Below are 16,231 nucleotides of genomic sequence, written 5' to 3'. Positions count from 1 at the left end.
ACATCATATATCTTTGCCAAAATATCTCCTATAGCCAACAAACTGAATTAGGTAATTTACCCTTAAACATTTTAAAGCCCTTTTAAATCACAACTATTATGCAATGTTTACACAATAAACATTGCATAAACAATGGAACTGTTACTGAAGCTGTTTATTCTCAAGTAGGCACACATTTTCTCACGCTCAGTATGTGATGTTGTGGTAACAGCGAATGATTTGTTAAATGGCATTGTGGTGGAGGCAGTTTTAATTCTTACCAAAATACTTCACTTATAAAAAGGTGTCATGAATTTAACATGAAAATAAGACTATAAGAAAATTAAGGCTTTTAAATGTTTGATTTAACCAACATTTGTAATTAATTAATCCACATGTATAATGTAAAAAAACAACAAAAAAAACTCAGTTACCCACTCACCCAGGGTCAGGCCTTTACGGCAGCAGAGAGGCCCAGTCTCTCCACTTGGGGCAGGTCCTCCAGGGCTCTTCCTCCATAAAAGAAACATAATCTCTTCAGCATGTCGTGGCTCTTCCTCTTGGTCTCTCTCTGTGGGATGTGTCTGGAACATCTCACCAGGAAGGCGTCCTAACCAGATGCCTGAGCCGTATCAACTAGTTCCTTCTCAATGAGGAGAAGCAGCAGCTCTTTGTGGAGTCCCTCCCAGATTACCAAGCTTCTCCCCAAGCTTTCTCCAAGGGAAAAAAGGGAGTCCCCATGAGAAGCGCTCTCCAGCACCACCAGACATTCCCCCAGCATGCACTACCTCCAGACCTGGCTCCAGAATGGTGCCCTGGTAAGGGAACACTGTTCCCATTGTTGGCAATCAACATGGGGTCTTTTGGGCTGCACTTTGTCTGATCCCTCACATAGGACCTGTTTGCCTTAGGTGACCTTACCAGGGTTACCTACGTCGTCAGGAGCTTCATGCCCCTGACAACAACTCCTAAGATCATTGGGACGCTCCACAATGTATTTCAAATGTTTTGGTCCATTTTAATACCGACTATTTCAAATGATTAATCCATGGTGTTTCATATAATCTTTATGCACAAGCATTTTACTTGGATTTGTAGTTTTTCATAGAGTAAACTTCCTCTGCATGTAACCTTGAGAAGTTTTAATCCCACTTTAAGCTTGATGTTTTTTTGTTTTTTTTTTTTTAAGAGGACAGTTTAATCACATTTTTTAGCAACATCAATATGTACTTAATTTGTTCAATGGCACTTTTTTTTTAGAGTATTCTTTGAAATGACTTTGCTAAACAAGCAATTCGAAGCACGCAAAAGCACACAAACTGAGCTGGAGCTCTAAGCTCCTCCTTACACAGCAAGTCATCTGTCTTTTCCATCAGTCAAGACCTTTTTGCTGCCTTTAGTCTCGAGCCCCTCCTCACGACATACAGTGCTCCCTCTGGTGCCACGGCTGGGGACAGTGTGGCTTATTATTTCATTCTTTGTGACAGCCAGTGCACTAAAGTCAGTATACAGACATGGCTGAGTGTGCTTATAGGTGAACATAGAATTGAGGTGCTATGCCTTTCCAAAATGTATCCCTTTTATTCGACTGAACTCTTATTAAAATAAAAAAAACCCTTTTTTTGTTTCATTCAAATTAATGTTCCTGTTTAATCATAAATTTCAATTAAAAAACAAAGGATTCAAAACGTGCAAGGTTTAACAGCAAGTAGTTCTTTAGTTCAGTTGTGGTATTTTTGTGGAAGCTAATTAGTTTTAAAACCGCTTTCTGAATACAAGAAAAACAGCCTGTTTATGTTTGACTTGAATGCAGAGAACAGTCATCAGTGAGCAATAAGCTATGCTTGGAAAACAGACTTGCTGTTTCCCAAGTGCAAAGAGTTAAAACCGTCTTTTAAGGGAGTGTGTCTGCCCTTTATGCAAACGTGTGATAGGAGCACAGGACTGTCACAAGCATGTCCTCAACTCTTGGACTGCTTGGCAGGTTTGAGCAACAGAGGGTCAAGCATCTGCTTATCACAACCCTGTGCTTGCTGAACTGTGCGTAGAGAGATGAAATGCTCTCTTGATCATGCAGTTTCACACACAAATAACGCTCTGTACCCTTACAGAGCTAAAATCTTCCCTTGCCAAGATAGTTTACTGCCTGCTAATTTTCTTGTGAGTGTTTGGATCACGTCTCCTATTTATTTATTTATTTATTTTTTTGTTGTTTTTTTTCTTTTTCTTTTTTGCATGCCCTACTTTTGACACTAATTAAACACTGCACTTTTGCTCCTTTATCTTGCATCTCTCACTGTGTGAATTTGCATCATGACATGCAGATGTACAAACTCGTTCGTGATTTTCTACAAGTACATGTGGGTGTTGGCAGTTAATGTTGATGTAGCAGTGTTGGGGGGTGTGGGGGGGATTACTTGTAATATAAGATTTGTGCACCTGGTGGTGGTGTGTGGATATAGAAAAACTAGCTGCTAAATCTGAAATTCAGTTCAATAGAACCTCTCTAATAACAGGAATTATGCTAAACTATCTTACAAAGCAACACATCCTACCCAGATCTCTGTCACTGAGAGAAAGCTTGATGGACATTTCAAAACTGAATATTTTCCTTAATGTGTATGTGGACAAATTAAGGAAAAATAATGTGTCCAAAACTTTGCACACCTTCTGACCACCTCTTGTATAAAGGACAGAGTTCCTACAAATGTATTTAAATATTTTATTTAAATATTTATTTATTTACTTTTTTGGTCTAGATTTGAACTGGGGGGAAAAAAAAATAGTAGGATAAACAAAATGTGAATTTCAGCTGTGTAGTTTTGCATGTATTTATTTTCATTTTGTTTATGTACATAGGAGAAACACACATAACATGCAGGAACAAGTAATGAACAAATTGGGCAGAAATATGTATATGTAAAAAAAAAAAAAAATAAAAAATAAAACAGAACATTTGTAACTTTTACAGTGAAATTACTTCAAAGCAGTCATCACCATTAATGCATAGTGAACGCTAATTCCCCAAAGGCTTCACATCAGTGGAACATGGTAAGAATGTCTAGCTAGCTACTATCGGTGTACTGGCACGGCTCAGGATAAATGGATGCGATTCACATGAGCGGATAAATCCCAGAGCACAGCTGCTTCCCAAAAAATGCACCTTGCACCAGAATAGCACATCCCAAGGTGGATTCATTTGTAAAATCATCTCAGAATAAATTTATTTCATAAACAGCAGCAAAAAAATACAGCTGAGGTTCACAGTGGTCACTTTTCATATGTGATCTTCCGAATGTTGATTCCCTTTATTTTGTATGCACATATTATTATAAAGTGTGTGTGTATCAATTAAAATGACTAAAAGAATGCTGTCTCTTTGTCACAACACAGCTGAGCTTGAATATTTTCCTAATTGCAGTAGAATAGAACAAAAGATTTTGAGAGACGGCTTTCCAGGTGGTAAGGGATTATGCTCAGCTGCTCATGCATTCGTTTTAATCAGACATTACATGCACTTGTGTGTCCATAATTGTTTTGTGAAAACATATGTAAAATGTTCAGTATTTTCTTAGTTGAACCTTTTTTTTTTTTTTTTTTTTTTTCTTCAATTCCAGGGAAGAGGCCTTGACGTCTACGTACTTTGAGTCGGTGCAGGACTTGTTGGCGTCCTTTGGACCCGTTCGTGACTGCTCCAAAGACAACGGTGGCTGCAAAAAAAATTTCAAGTGTGTATCTGATCGACAGATGGACTCCTCTGGTTGCATGGTAAGCTGATTTCAAACAAAGAGTGTTTACTTTCAGATTTACACAGAAACGGAGCTGATTGGCTGGTGATACCTGTTCAGGACAGTCATAGAGCACCCCACCCTTTTGGCTGAGTGCATTCCAGCTCCTGTGTTTTGCAGTAGCTGTGTAAAATGCCAGCAATATTCTCATGAGTTCTTCAAGGTTAAAGCCTGTGTCTTGGCGGAAAGATGATTCACCTGAAATATTAAAACAATGCAACCGTTCTCCGTGCTACACACTCAAATTTTACAGTTTAGGTCACACCGAGAAAACAGAAATTTCAAGGTCTCCTTGTCTTTCGCTACTTCTTCCATCCCCAGCCACTTTCTGGCCAGCTCAGTTATAATCCCTTTAGCGAGACCTGGCATGCCAATTAGACCCTTGAATGGAGATGCCCAGTGGGCATCATTGTTAAATTTCAGATCCACCTCAGCCGGTTCATCTTAATTTGGTTATCTTCTAGATTTCCGAAGACTGCCTGATCCGTGTGAGGAGATAGTAAAGACTGACTTACTCACATATTGGTGTGCCGTTTAGTGCTGCTAACTGCCCAGGGCTTGTGGCCAAAGGGCAAAATTTAGGAACAACATTTAAGAACAAAGCCATACTCTTAAATCATGAGAGGAGCTTTATTTCTCGGTGGTATAGTAGAATTGTAATGCCAGAAGGATTTTTTTTGGAAACAACATAATGGGAGTGAATGTACGCATTAAAACTTTTTATAGTACAAGCAGTGCTTTTAAAATGATGCATTCCCCTTTGGTATTTATGCATTTTGTCGCAGTTCAACTGCAGCTTTCACTGTATTTTACTGGAATGTGTTGTGATACTAGCGCAATATTGCGAGTCGGATGGAAAAGGCATAGCAAAGTTCTTCCTATTCATACATAAATCTAACCAAAGTGTTTTTCAGAACATAGAGAAAAAAAAAATGAAAATGAAATAACAAAGCATAAGCATAAAATGTTGCATTGTATAAAAAGAAAGGATAAATGGGTTGAAAACTTTTCTGCACTTCAAAATCTCAAAGCTGTGGAGTAGATGTTTTCTGCAATTTTACACTAATATCCCATAATGAAATCTATTGTGAAGGACAATTCTTACAGAAATCATATAATTAGTAAAAAGACTCCACATGTCTGCAATTTCAAGGTTTGCAAAAAGATACTCCATATCTTCCATTAGCCCGTTGTTAAGAGTCCAATGTTTTCCGCCATTATCTGTTGGAGTAGCACCATCTGAACCAGAAACTATTTATGTTATTTAAACAGTTATGGAGCATCTGGAGATAATTAAGAATTCTTCAGAAAGCCAAGAAGATTGTGCAAAACTTTGAACTTCCTATTCATAAATGTACAACAACAATCTGAGATCATAAGCTTCCACAGAGGTGTTATAATGCAGATAGCTAGAGGACACAATTCCTGGCCGCAGCCATAAGCATCTGTTCGAACAACAACAATTAATTTTCCTCTAGGATTAGGAAAATATTTTTGAATTGAATCAAATTTGAATTTGGGGTTAAGAATATGAATATTGAGAGGTCAGCAAAAAGTAAATTAAAAACTAAAATCTATGACAGGTACAGTATTTTTCACATGAAGCAAGGTAAATATAAACTTCAAATGTTACACAATGCTTTAAATTTAAATGTTTGCTTCTGACCTCATTATTGTTTAAAATTATTTTATGTTTTGTATAACACACAGACTTGCTGATTGCATCTGTTTTTAAAAGGTTAGTTTGGGTATGAGTAGAACTTTATGCTAATGATCGAATTAGACTAAAACGGTAATTAAAGATTGTTAAGAAACATGATTGAGATTTTTTGAGAAAGGATTTCTTCAATCCTACCTTCTTCTGATTTGGGTCATTGGATTTTAAGAATTTGTTTCTTAGCTTTGTGATCAAGCTATCTGTATTTTTGAGCACAAAGCTTGATAAAACTTAGTTTGACTTTAAATGTCGCATTGCAAACGACATCATACAGTGCATATGAGTTTCAAACCTGGCATATTTTCAAGTGAAGGGTGACTAAAAAAAACCTCAGGCTTTGCATAGCACAGGGCAGGCCTGCATTGTAAAGTAATTAAATTGATGAGCCATCTTAATTACTGGAGGACGGCTCTCTGAGTCATTAAAAGCTTTGAAGCGGCTGTAAATCAATGAGTGTTTTGGTTTTTTGTGACGACTAAAGACAAATACATGGAGATCCCTTTTTTTTTTGCTTCTGATTTACTAATAGTCTTCATCAGAAAAAAATTGATGCAACTTCTTGTTACTACACTCTCAAAGCTGTTGTGGAGATAACGTCGGTGGCTTTGCAGACCCACAGGTTACTCGGCCTTGGCAGGCGATGACCAAGAATGATTAATAACAGGCAGATTTCCTCATGAGAGCCACATTCTAGAGTGACTCACAGCTCCTGTGCTTTTAATACTTTTGAGTATTTTAATTTCCAAAGAGCCTACATCCCTCCTGTCTCACTGTGAAGATCAATCAATAACCGTACAATTTAATGTGTGATAATCATAGTCATCATTTTCGAGAATCAACTGTATAAATTACTCCGTTCCCTATTATAAGGTCTGCCCAGATTTTGTTGGCTCCCCTTCTTGTTTTTCTTTATCTTTGACTTTTTCAAGCAAGTTGTTTGTCTGTTTTTTTTTTTGTTCACACCTCTTGTTTCGTGAGCATCGGCTGGCTTTGTTTCAATTCATCACTGCTGACTTCTTACATTTACGTGCATTTAAATTGGTAATGAGCGAGACACTGCCATTGTTTATCTTAATCTTGTGGGGCTACAGCCTTGACCTTTTTAATAACCCCTAAGCTCAAGACAGAACTGATTATTTTGATAATCATAATAACAAAACAAAACACATGCAATGGACTCCCAGAAAAAGTAATAATGTAATATGATAATATGAGACGTTATCTCACGTATGGAGACAGAGTTTTTGCTTCACTACATTTTTTTCAGGTATCTGTTTTTACACTGTGGACTGCTTGTGCATAGGACTTGCATATTTTACTGCTTGTAAAAAAGGGATGGAGTGAACTTGTACACCTGGCAGGTTTTTGTTGTTGTTGGAATCAATTGTTATCTTGGTTGTTTTGCAGATGTTAGATTTATTTATTTTATTTATTTATTTTTTCTTGAAGGCAAAGGCTGCAGCTGAGGTTGTAAGATGTAGTATAGAAAATGTCTCTGCTGCGGTAGAGTGAACCTTCCCCATAAACCAAATTATGGTGGTGAAAAGGAAGTTGTTTTCTCTTCCAAAGAGGCCTCGAGAGTTATTTTTGAAAGTTTTAATTGTTTTCTGTTTCCTTACAAAACCCTTGATAAAGTGAGTAAAAAAATATATGGATTGTTCATAATAATTCCTATCTGATCTGGACATAGAAAAGACTTGGAAACACAAAAGACAGAGCATTTAATAGTTTGTAAAAATTGTCTTTGTGGCTAGAATAAAAGTTTTTCACTAATTGCTGTAGAAGAATAGAAGTTATTACGTAATATTTTTAATGGTTTTATAAGCTACCAAAATGACTTCACAGTATGCTGTCAAAGGAACGTGTTAAATGAAGATCCCTACTTCATTTGGCAGATGGCTATTAAAACGGCTTCTGTTACAATATGCTACTCCATTAGTCATGCGTCCAATGACTTATAAACAGTATTCACCAAAAGTCAAAATGAGTCCTAAATTTAAATGCACACTGCCAGCATCAAGCAGTATTAAAGCACTTTACCATTTTTCCTCATATTTCTGAAAACCTTTACAGGTTGCTATGCAGTCGTCGCATCTGGATTTGAAGATGCTTATTGTCTGACCAATCTTATTACCAACTGATGGACATGATTTATGTCTATCATTTCTGTTGTCATTTTTGAGTTGGACAAGTGTCAATTGTACTTTTAAGTACAAAATAATGTAAATAGTGGAAAGGACAGAAAATGTGTCAAAAAAAAAAAAGATAATTTACTTTTCTGCAAAAATCTGATAATTGTGCAAATGAAAAGGACTCACAATGCCTCCGAGTAATGAGGGATTACCACAAAGTGGAACAGACACAAAAAAGAGGGGAAAAACAATAACAGAAAAATATAGCCCCATATTTTTGCTGTTATTTCTTTTACATGTGGGGGGAGCAGCAGTCTTTCAAACACCCTTGTCAGGCTTGGGTGAACACAGAGCATTTAAAATCCACACAAAGAACTTAAAATATGTTATCAAAGTCAGTCCCTCTGGGCACACTGCTGCTCTTAGGACAGCTGATATGTTTTTACAATAAATTAAATTCAAGTCAAACCCAGCGCCCGAGTTTAGCAGACATTGTTTATTCTATTTTGCCTCCTTTCCTTTTCCACTTGTGCTGAGACAGAGAGGCTGTCGGTTTATTCTTGCGCCATCTGAGCTCAGCGGGCTGCATATGGTGATTTTGAAAAAGCTAATGTTTTTGAGCTTGTGTCTTCTTTTTCCCCATACCCTATATGTTTTATATGGTAGAGCTGTGACTTTCTTCTGAGGTAACTAATATGGTGTTGACTACATTGTTAAGTTTCATTTAATTACAAAAGTTTTTTTTTTTTTTTTTTCCCAAAAGAACTGCTTTTGGTAATAGTACCATAATTAATAAAGCATATTCAGTCAAATAAGCTGCAGATTGTTTTAAGTCAAACTTTTCAAATATAAAAGTAGATGAAATGTGAAAAAGAAGGAACAGTATTGCAATCTCCCGGTATGTTCTGCAGTCTTGCATCAGATACTTTTTCTGTGCAGTGGGTGCGGCAAGGTGCTTTGAGGGATCCGCCTTTTTATGGCACGTCCCTTTGGATACTCAGTGGGGATTTGGCTTTATGTGGAGCGCATCAAGCCATTGCTGAAGTGAGTGGTATTTTGTAAGGATTCACCTTCATGCTGAAGGAGAACACTAGTGCCTGAGGAGATTGATTAGTGTTGATAATGTGCCTGAGCTGCAACACTTTTATGTCGAAGGTAAGGGCCAAGATATTGTTGACATTAAAACTTTGTTTCCTCAGAAATAGATTTTTTTAGAAGTTTTTTTATTATTTTTTTTTGGGGGGAGGGAGGGGAATTTTCACAGGCTTTTTAACATTTTCTACACCTTACAGGGTTGGACTGGCCATCTGGCATTCTCCCAGGAGGCCTACATGCCTTTTGGGCAGAACAACTGTTTTATTGTTTAACCAGCCAATAAAACAGGTAGGCAGATTTTGTTTTCTTTCCATTTTTTTCCCCGACAATGAGCTGGTTCCAGTCAAACCTTTAACCCCCTGGGCTTTATTGAGCTGCACACCTGCAAAAACCAAAAAAAGTTATAGCATGCAAAAATGGATGAGACAAAATGCTATAAAGGCAGAAAAATGTCCAACTCACAAAACGGGGGTCCTTCTGGCGGAGAAAGCAAAAAATGTCCAAAACTCAAACTTCTATTTGTTGTTGGGGATAATATTAGTGATTAGAATCGGGGATGAAATTCAGGGCAGGAGGGAGTAAAATCTACCAATGAACTATGAAAAATGTAATGTTTCAGTTCAGAAGTCTCCATTTTTATTTAAATTTTACCCAAAGCAGTACAAAATATAATTTATTGATATTAATTAAAATAATATAAAATATATAAATATATATATAAGTACCTTTATGGGTACACTTATTGAAGAAAAATATGTTCTCTGCAAGATGCATAAAAAAGCATAAAACTTGATGCCTTCTATAAAAAATTATGGAAAGTTGTGACCTCTTTACGCTTTATTGTATCATCTGTTTACAATTTACAACTTCTCAATGAACCTGACGAAGCAGATTGGATTATTTTTACAGTCACTTTTTTTTTATTTCATGGGAGCAAGAGAAAAAGAATGATATTGTGTTTCAGTATGCGTACTACATTGAATATTACGACAAATGTATGTAAATTCCCATTTTAATTGCTGCAGGTTGTCATAGTTGGGGAGCCAGAGAGAAATGTTGACCCAGAAGATTAGAGCCCCTGCAAGAAAGACAACAAGCTTTCATAGGTTTTCTTGAAATGTAATCTCGCAGATGTTGCCTGTTATTATTTGTTACCAAAAGAAGACAAAGCCATCTAAACAGCATGAGCACTATGGTTTTATTTCAGCAGATTGTGCTCATATTGCTTTTATTGACTTTTTTCTTTCCCATCCAGTTTCCTGTTGGAAGTGTTCCTTAGTTAACTGTGAAACACATGGATATCCGCATTAGGGCTTAAAAAATGCCGTCAAAAGAGCAAGCCTTTGTCCTTTGACCGTGTTTCATTTTGACTCATATGACAACTGTTGTGACTTGTGAAGTTATGAATTAGGGGGTAGTCTTCTCTCTTCAATATTATAACCACTTTTTGCAGTGCACTAGTAGGCAGCAACACAGACGCCCGTCGTGAAGTTACTACCACCATGCCAGTGGGAGACATTCTGACTGAAATATTCCTTTTGGACAGATACTGCCATGTTGCTTTATGGTTATCTTTTTGTAAGATACTTTTTTTATTATTTTATTTTATTTTTTTCAAAAAAAAAAAAAAAAAATCTTGGTTTTCCATGAATCTGGAATGAATATTTTTTTTTTCTTTTCTGTAAATCATTTCTGTACCATGACTCCTTGCACCAGCATGTACAGCATGTCCTCTAGGAGTGAATATCAGTTCTCGGGTGTTGATTTTTTGGACAGCAGAAGTCTGAGTAAATTCTAGTTGACCTTGTACACTCGAGGTTACCAGTTACCCGTTAAACTTTCGACGTCAACTCGTGAAACCTTTTGCAGTTTTAAGGACTTTGGTTTGACAGTGATAGAGTTTTTCTAAATGCATAATTTTATTTCTGTGTAAGGCATTGATGTATTTACCAATAAAAATTTTCCAAAGGAAGATTACAGAGGCTTAACAGATGGTAGAGCATCGGTAGCACATATTTCAAAAGTCTATGTCTCATTTGGGAGATTTTTTTGAAGGCTGTTTGGTTGTAAATCTGACAAAGATGTCTTTTATTTATTTATTTTTTTAGTTGGAGCACCAAACCAGGCAACAATTTTGAACCTTCAAACTCAATATGTTCATGACGAGTTAGAACAGAATATTGTTTTTCATCTTCTTTATTTGTGTGTGTGTGTGTGTGTGTGTGCGTGTGTGTGTGTGTGTGTGTGTGCTATCCTGGAGTGCTTGAGTTTATGCTCCAGAAATAAAGAATGGAATGATGTGGGGAGATTTCTGCTTTGCATTGTCTGCCTTGCATAAAGAGTCAGCAGGGAGGTAAAATATCGTTCCCACACAGTGAGCGCTTTATGCAACCCCGTATCCCCTAATCCCTCCACAGCCCTTCCCGCGTGTGTCCCTATGGTTCTGTGTTCCTGACAACTGAGCATCATGACTCTCACTGCTCTGCTGCAGAGCACTCCTCACTTTACATCATTACTACTGAATTTCAGTTGTTTATAGTTTGAAGGAAATGCCAGGGGGGTTGGGGGATTCAGATGTTTATTGAGTTTAGCTTTAATAGTTTCTTTTTAAAGCAATGCAAAGTTGCACACTGCACTGCTGTAGCCAAATAAGGGAGAAAAGATTTGTGTCGAGTGGAAGTAATGAAAAATGGTATTAAGAGGGGTTATAAGCCATATTGTGGGCTTCAACAATTCAGTGGTAAAAGTACAGCAGGAGACATTTATTTAAATTGTTTTAGTTTGGCTCAGTTACAAACAAAAGTGAGTATTAGATGGATTGTCCAAATAACAGAGTATATTATCGTCACGTCTAAATGCCTATGACAACCAAGCTGAGTTAAGAGTAGCACAATGCAGTCGAGCTGCACCACAAAGCTATTATTCACTCCCATAACCATCTGTTTTATAGTCGCCACTAAATAAAGGAGGGTGAGATGTGGAGACAGCATATTTTAAATGTGCCAGTTACCAAAGTGCAAAGTGGGTTTATCCTGACAAACTGAGAGCACATAGTAGGACTTTTAGCTAATGGATATGTGAAGATGAGGGGGGCACAAATTGTCCTGTCACTTAGTGAAGGCTGTTGAGTAAACACTGTAAATCTTTTTTTTTTTTTTCATCCTACAAATTATACAGTATTTGAAAACTAGAAATGTATCCATATCCATTTTGGCTTGTAAGCAACGCAATATTTGCTGGCTTATTTGAGATTCCCTAATTAAATTTTGTGGTAGAATTAGAGTGCTTTAAACTTTCAAGTTTAAGCCAAAGCATTGCTTTTACTATAATAAAAACATAGAAACACCATCAATGAAAAACATGAGACCAAAAACTTCAGTGAAGGCTAAAGGTGGAATCTCTTTCTGTTTTGTTTTTTTAAAGGCTACATGAAAATGTATTTAGTTGACTTTTTTTCTCACACAAACCTCTTAATTTTTCAAGATGCTTTTAAACATCTATTTCCTACGTCTGACTGAGTTGAAGATAAATAAAAAACAGAAGGCAAACACTTAACACCCCTGTTTTGAATCCCTGTGCCATTATTTCATGTCTGTTTTGCTCAGAAAAATAAGCACCTTTAAGTAAATAACATCCCTGCAATGCATTATGCATTTAACACTACAGCAAACAACCTCATCCCCTGGTAAGACCGGTACATTAAAATAATTATGCAGCATTAGACATAGTGTGTTCTGCACAAATGTGCCACTGCAGCAGAATCAATTCAAGTGTGAATCAAATGCTGTAGCAGTGACCCAACAACATTGCTTAATGTCATGCTATTCTTTGCACTCGCTCTGCCTGCACTGGTGAAAGATTCAGTTGCATCTGGATGCTGAATAGCTGGGGCAGCTCTATCTGATGCAGTCTGACCTATTTTCAAACTAATTCAGTCAGTTGCATACTTTCCACTATTTTAAGTTTTAGTACATACTTCTTTCAGTACTCCTGACCCCTAATGCTATATATGTATACACATCCAAGTAGCTTAAAAAATAATNATATATATATATATATATATATATATATACACACACACACATATACATAGGTGGTTAAAATACCAGCCTATGCTTAAATAGTACCCAACTGTGCAGAGTGAGTCAGTACCTCATATTTGTTCAACATACAGAGATATGCACTATTACATTTCTCTGTATTTTCTGAGTTGTTAAATCTCTGATTGTTTCCAGTCCATGTTAACCTCCTATCTAGGATGGCCAGTGCAGATATACTTACAGGGGAAGGGTTTTGCTTCTGAAGCAATAAAACTGTTTTACCTAATTTAACACATCTGAGCGGTTCCCGAGCTTTAGGCCATGCATCACAGCCACCTCTAAATTCGATTAGGCTGTCAAATATAAGTATTTTATCCCCCACCTCTTCCCCCGCACCTCGTCTGTCAGTGTGATTTAGAGCTGTGCCGTTTCCAGAACTTTCATTGTTTTGTGAAAGACTCAGCATCTTTCCAAAGAATTTTTTTTTTCTCTTATCTTCAAGCCTTTATTGTTTGTTGCATGCATCTTTCCATTCTCTGCAAAGTGCAATGACAAATATGTTTTAATGTTCAGCATATAATTTTGATAAGGTCAGTGTAACCTTATAAGGTTTTCAATAGATTGTTCAAAAGCTATTGGTAAAATATACGGAAATTATGATTATCTATATCAACAATAAAACTACAGAGTGATATCTAGATACTTGAGCATGTACAAAGCTATTTACTTTTTCTGATGCATTAATTCTTTTTAGACCTGTTTACCTGGCTACAAAATCTCAGTATTCATGGTAATATTTGCAGTAAACACTGTTTTATGGTCAATGCATACGTGGTTTGAATTGCCAGATTAATTCGATATGTGTTCAATTAAGTCATGATTGTTGAAATTGTTGAAATGACAGAATTGTATCCATTTTGACAACCAAATCAAATATTTTTGAGTTTTTATTGGCATGTTCCATCTCAGAAGCAGAGCTGGCAGAACAACCACATGTGTTAAAGTGATGCTAACCTCAGGGATTCAGCCTCAGAGTAGAGCAAGGCAATTCTGGATTACTGACAACTATTCCTACAGCTCCACCTCATTGTGATGAATGACTCCAATCTTCCTCTCCTGAGAAGGGTAACATTACATTTTTGAAATATAGTTAATGGGTCTTAGACTGGAGGGTTTTTCCTTGCCTGATACCAAACATGTTTAGACTACACAAAGAATGAGCTGCATTTATTCTTAAGACGGTTCACAACTTAATATGGTTTTGTTTAGTTTGATCTAAAACTGTCTCCAAGAAAACAGAATAACTCTTGTTTTGATCTTAATTAATTTATGGTTTCTGTAAAAACCAAGTATTTCATGTCTGAAGCTCTTAATGTGATTAGCTGGTATCCTTTTGATCAGGAATCTAATTAGAATAATACAAAGCTTTGGTTATTAGCAGCAAAGCTCTGTTAATGCCCAGTAATGAGGAGTGATTTTGAAATTGTGCTGTTTATTATTAACCAATTTATGAAAAACATAGTATGTACAGCTTGCCAGCCAACAGTAACATGACCTGTCAGTTAGGCAAGAGCTGGCAGGAGATGACTTTTATCAAAAATAATAATCCCACTAGTTTAAACATAAAAGTTGATTTAATGGTGCGTATTGTAAACAGAATTACGGATACTTCTAAAAACACACACAAAACCAGACTATGAAACTGATTATTTATGAGGACTGAATTAATGAACAGTTTTGCAGACGTTGTTTGTGCTTTGAATTAATTTTGCTTTTCTGTATTGTCAACTAACTCCAGGTATACCACCGCTCAGCAATGTTGTTTCGCCATTTATGTACATATGTTATGTAGGGCAGGTCATGCAGCTAAGTCAAAACATAAAGTATTAGGAAATTTGGCACTGACTCATTGTGACACCCTTACCTCCCACTGTATTCTGATTTTTCTTCACTAAATGCAGTTTTTAATTTATTTGTCAAAAAAACTTTGAAACTGTTCGCCTGAAGTTCTCTGTCAGTACATACAGTTGAAAAAAGAAGTTTAATTCACTCTACAAAAACACACAATCATGTTTGTCTTCACTATCTGACACTGTAAATTCCAAAATCCATTTAATCTACTCAAAACCAAAAGAGCAAAAAATACATCTGTCCATTAAAATCTTCAAAGTTTGCATAAACTAAAATTGCAATGCATTTTGTAGTGGTGATTAAATAACTATTGGAGGGAGCCTGGAAGATGCCTGGTAGGATGAGGGTGGAGACGGGGAGGAGGTGGGTTGAAGCACGGCTGCAGCTTGTGAATCCGAGGTTGATTGGCCTTTTGAACGAGCTCTTGCAAGGTGATTGGCTGGAGCTGAGCGATGATCTGGTCCTGGTTGGGTGAGGCTTGGTAATCGATGATGCCGGAAGGCTGGAGAGAGTCTCCCAGGTTGAATTTATGCCTAGGCTTCATACAGTATCTATATTTCTGTATTGTGCATATTGATTCTAGAAAAACATGTACACTGAGAAATGTAACATAGAAACACATTAAATACAGACACCTGTTTCTAGGTGGGCATTCAGTGGTTCCATACTTTGATGCTGATAAAAGAGTACAAGAAAAGAAGGCAACAGCTACTGAATACAGACTTTCTGCACCCAGGCTTAGATAGTATCTCATAAAGCCCTGCTAAACTTCAGAAATAAATCGGTCATATTTTCTAAAGAGAAAATCTTGCTTTTTTCTATGTTTGGGACTGTATATTTGGTTGTCTAACAACTCAAGAACTCAACCTAACACATTGTTTTGAGCCACATATATCTGAATATGCCTCAATTTGTAAGCTTCCCAGCTTTGCAAAGGAAAAGTACCTTAGTGTACCAGATTGCAAAGTTTGGGGGAGGCGGGAGAAAATCTGCCAATTAGCCCTACTTCTTACCAACTGTAACCTCAAATCATGCTACATTCACCATCTCTCTAGAAGGGTTATTCCTGATCATTTTTCTCTGTGCTGGTAACTGCCAGTTCTCATCAGGGGTTGGGGGTTAATCAACTTTTCGCTCAGGTCCTGGAAAGTGCAAGAAGTCTCATACTGGGTTTGATACAGTCCCAGAAGTGAATAAATTAGCTCACACAAATATCTCAAGCGGGTACTGATTAATGAAGTGTACAAGAAGAGAGCTCTTGTCCGCTGCTATGGAGAGTGGCAAAAAGTATGACTAAAAGACATTTTCATGCTAAAACTGACTTGAAATAGAAGAAATATTAGCTTTCCTAATTTTTTTTACTTTGTTCAAGAATGAAGGATTTGGTCATTTGGGTTTAAATTAAGTGTTTGTCTTTGTGTTGAACTTGTTCTTATCAGAGTGGTGAGATCTTAGAGCTCCTGCAGCATTTCTTGTGTCTGGGGGTTTTCATCTTTCCACCGAGTAGCTGGAATTTAAAATGTGAATAGTGTTTCCTTTTTGTGGACTATGTATCGGTATATTCTAAGT

General features: G+C 36.8%; 1 protein-coding gene and 1 long non-coding RNA gene across 6 annotated transcripts in view; one reads left to right on the top strand and one right to left on the bottom strand.

The window, feature by feature from the left end:
- Nucleotides 1-692, bottom strand: part of LOC107838361 (uncharacterized) — a 70,192-nt gene extending 69,500 nt beyond the window's left edge. For all 3 annotated transcript variants that reach the window (XR_001664420.1, XR_001664422.1, XR_001664421.1), the window contains exons 1-2: nucleotides 578-692; nucleotides 422-492 (exon numbers count right to left, since the gene is read on the bottom strand). This is a non-coding gene — a long non-coding RNA (uncharacterized LOC107838361). The remainder of the gene's footprint in view (nucleotides 1-421; nucleotides 493-577) is intronic.
- Nucleotides 1-16,231, top strand: part of astn2 (astrotactin 2) — a 286,714-nt gene that overhangs the window by 171,649 nt on the left and 98,834 nt on the right. For all 3 annotated transcript variants that reach the window (XM_007569613.2, XM_007569604.2, XM_016680498.1), the window contains one exon: nucleotides 3,597-3,747. In XM_007569613.2, the coding sequence (XP_007569675.1) occupies nucleotides 3,597-3,747 (151 nt within the window). The remainder of the gene's footprint in view (nucleotides 1-3,596; nucleotides 3,748-16,231) is intronic.

This window comes from Poecilia formosa, unplaced genomic scaffold (genome assembly GCF_000485575.1).
Source record: "Poecilia formosa unplaced genomic scaffold, Poecilia_formosa-5.1.2 Scaffold6, whole genome shotgun sequence".
Classification (NCBI taxonomy): domain Eukaryota; kingdom Metazoa; phylum Chordata; class Actinopteri; order Cyprinodontiformes; family Poeciliidae; genus Poecilia; species Poecilia formosa.
This window is presented reverse-complemented; position numbering and strand designations above follow the sequence as displayed.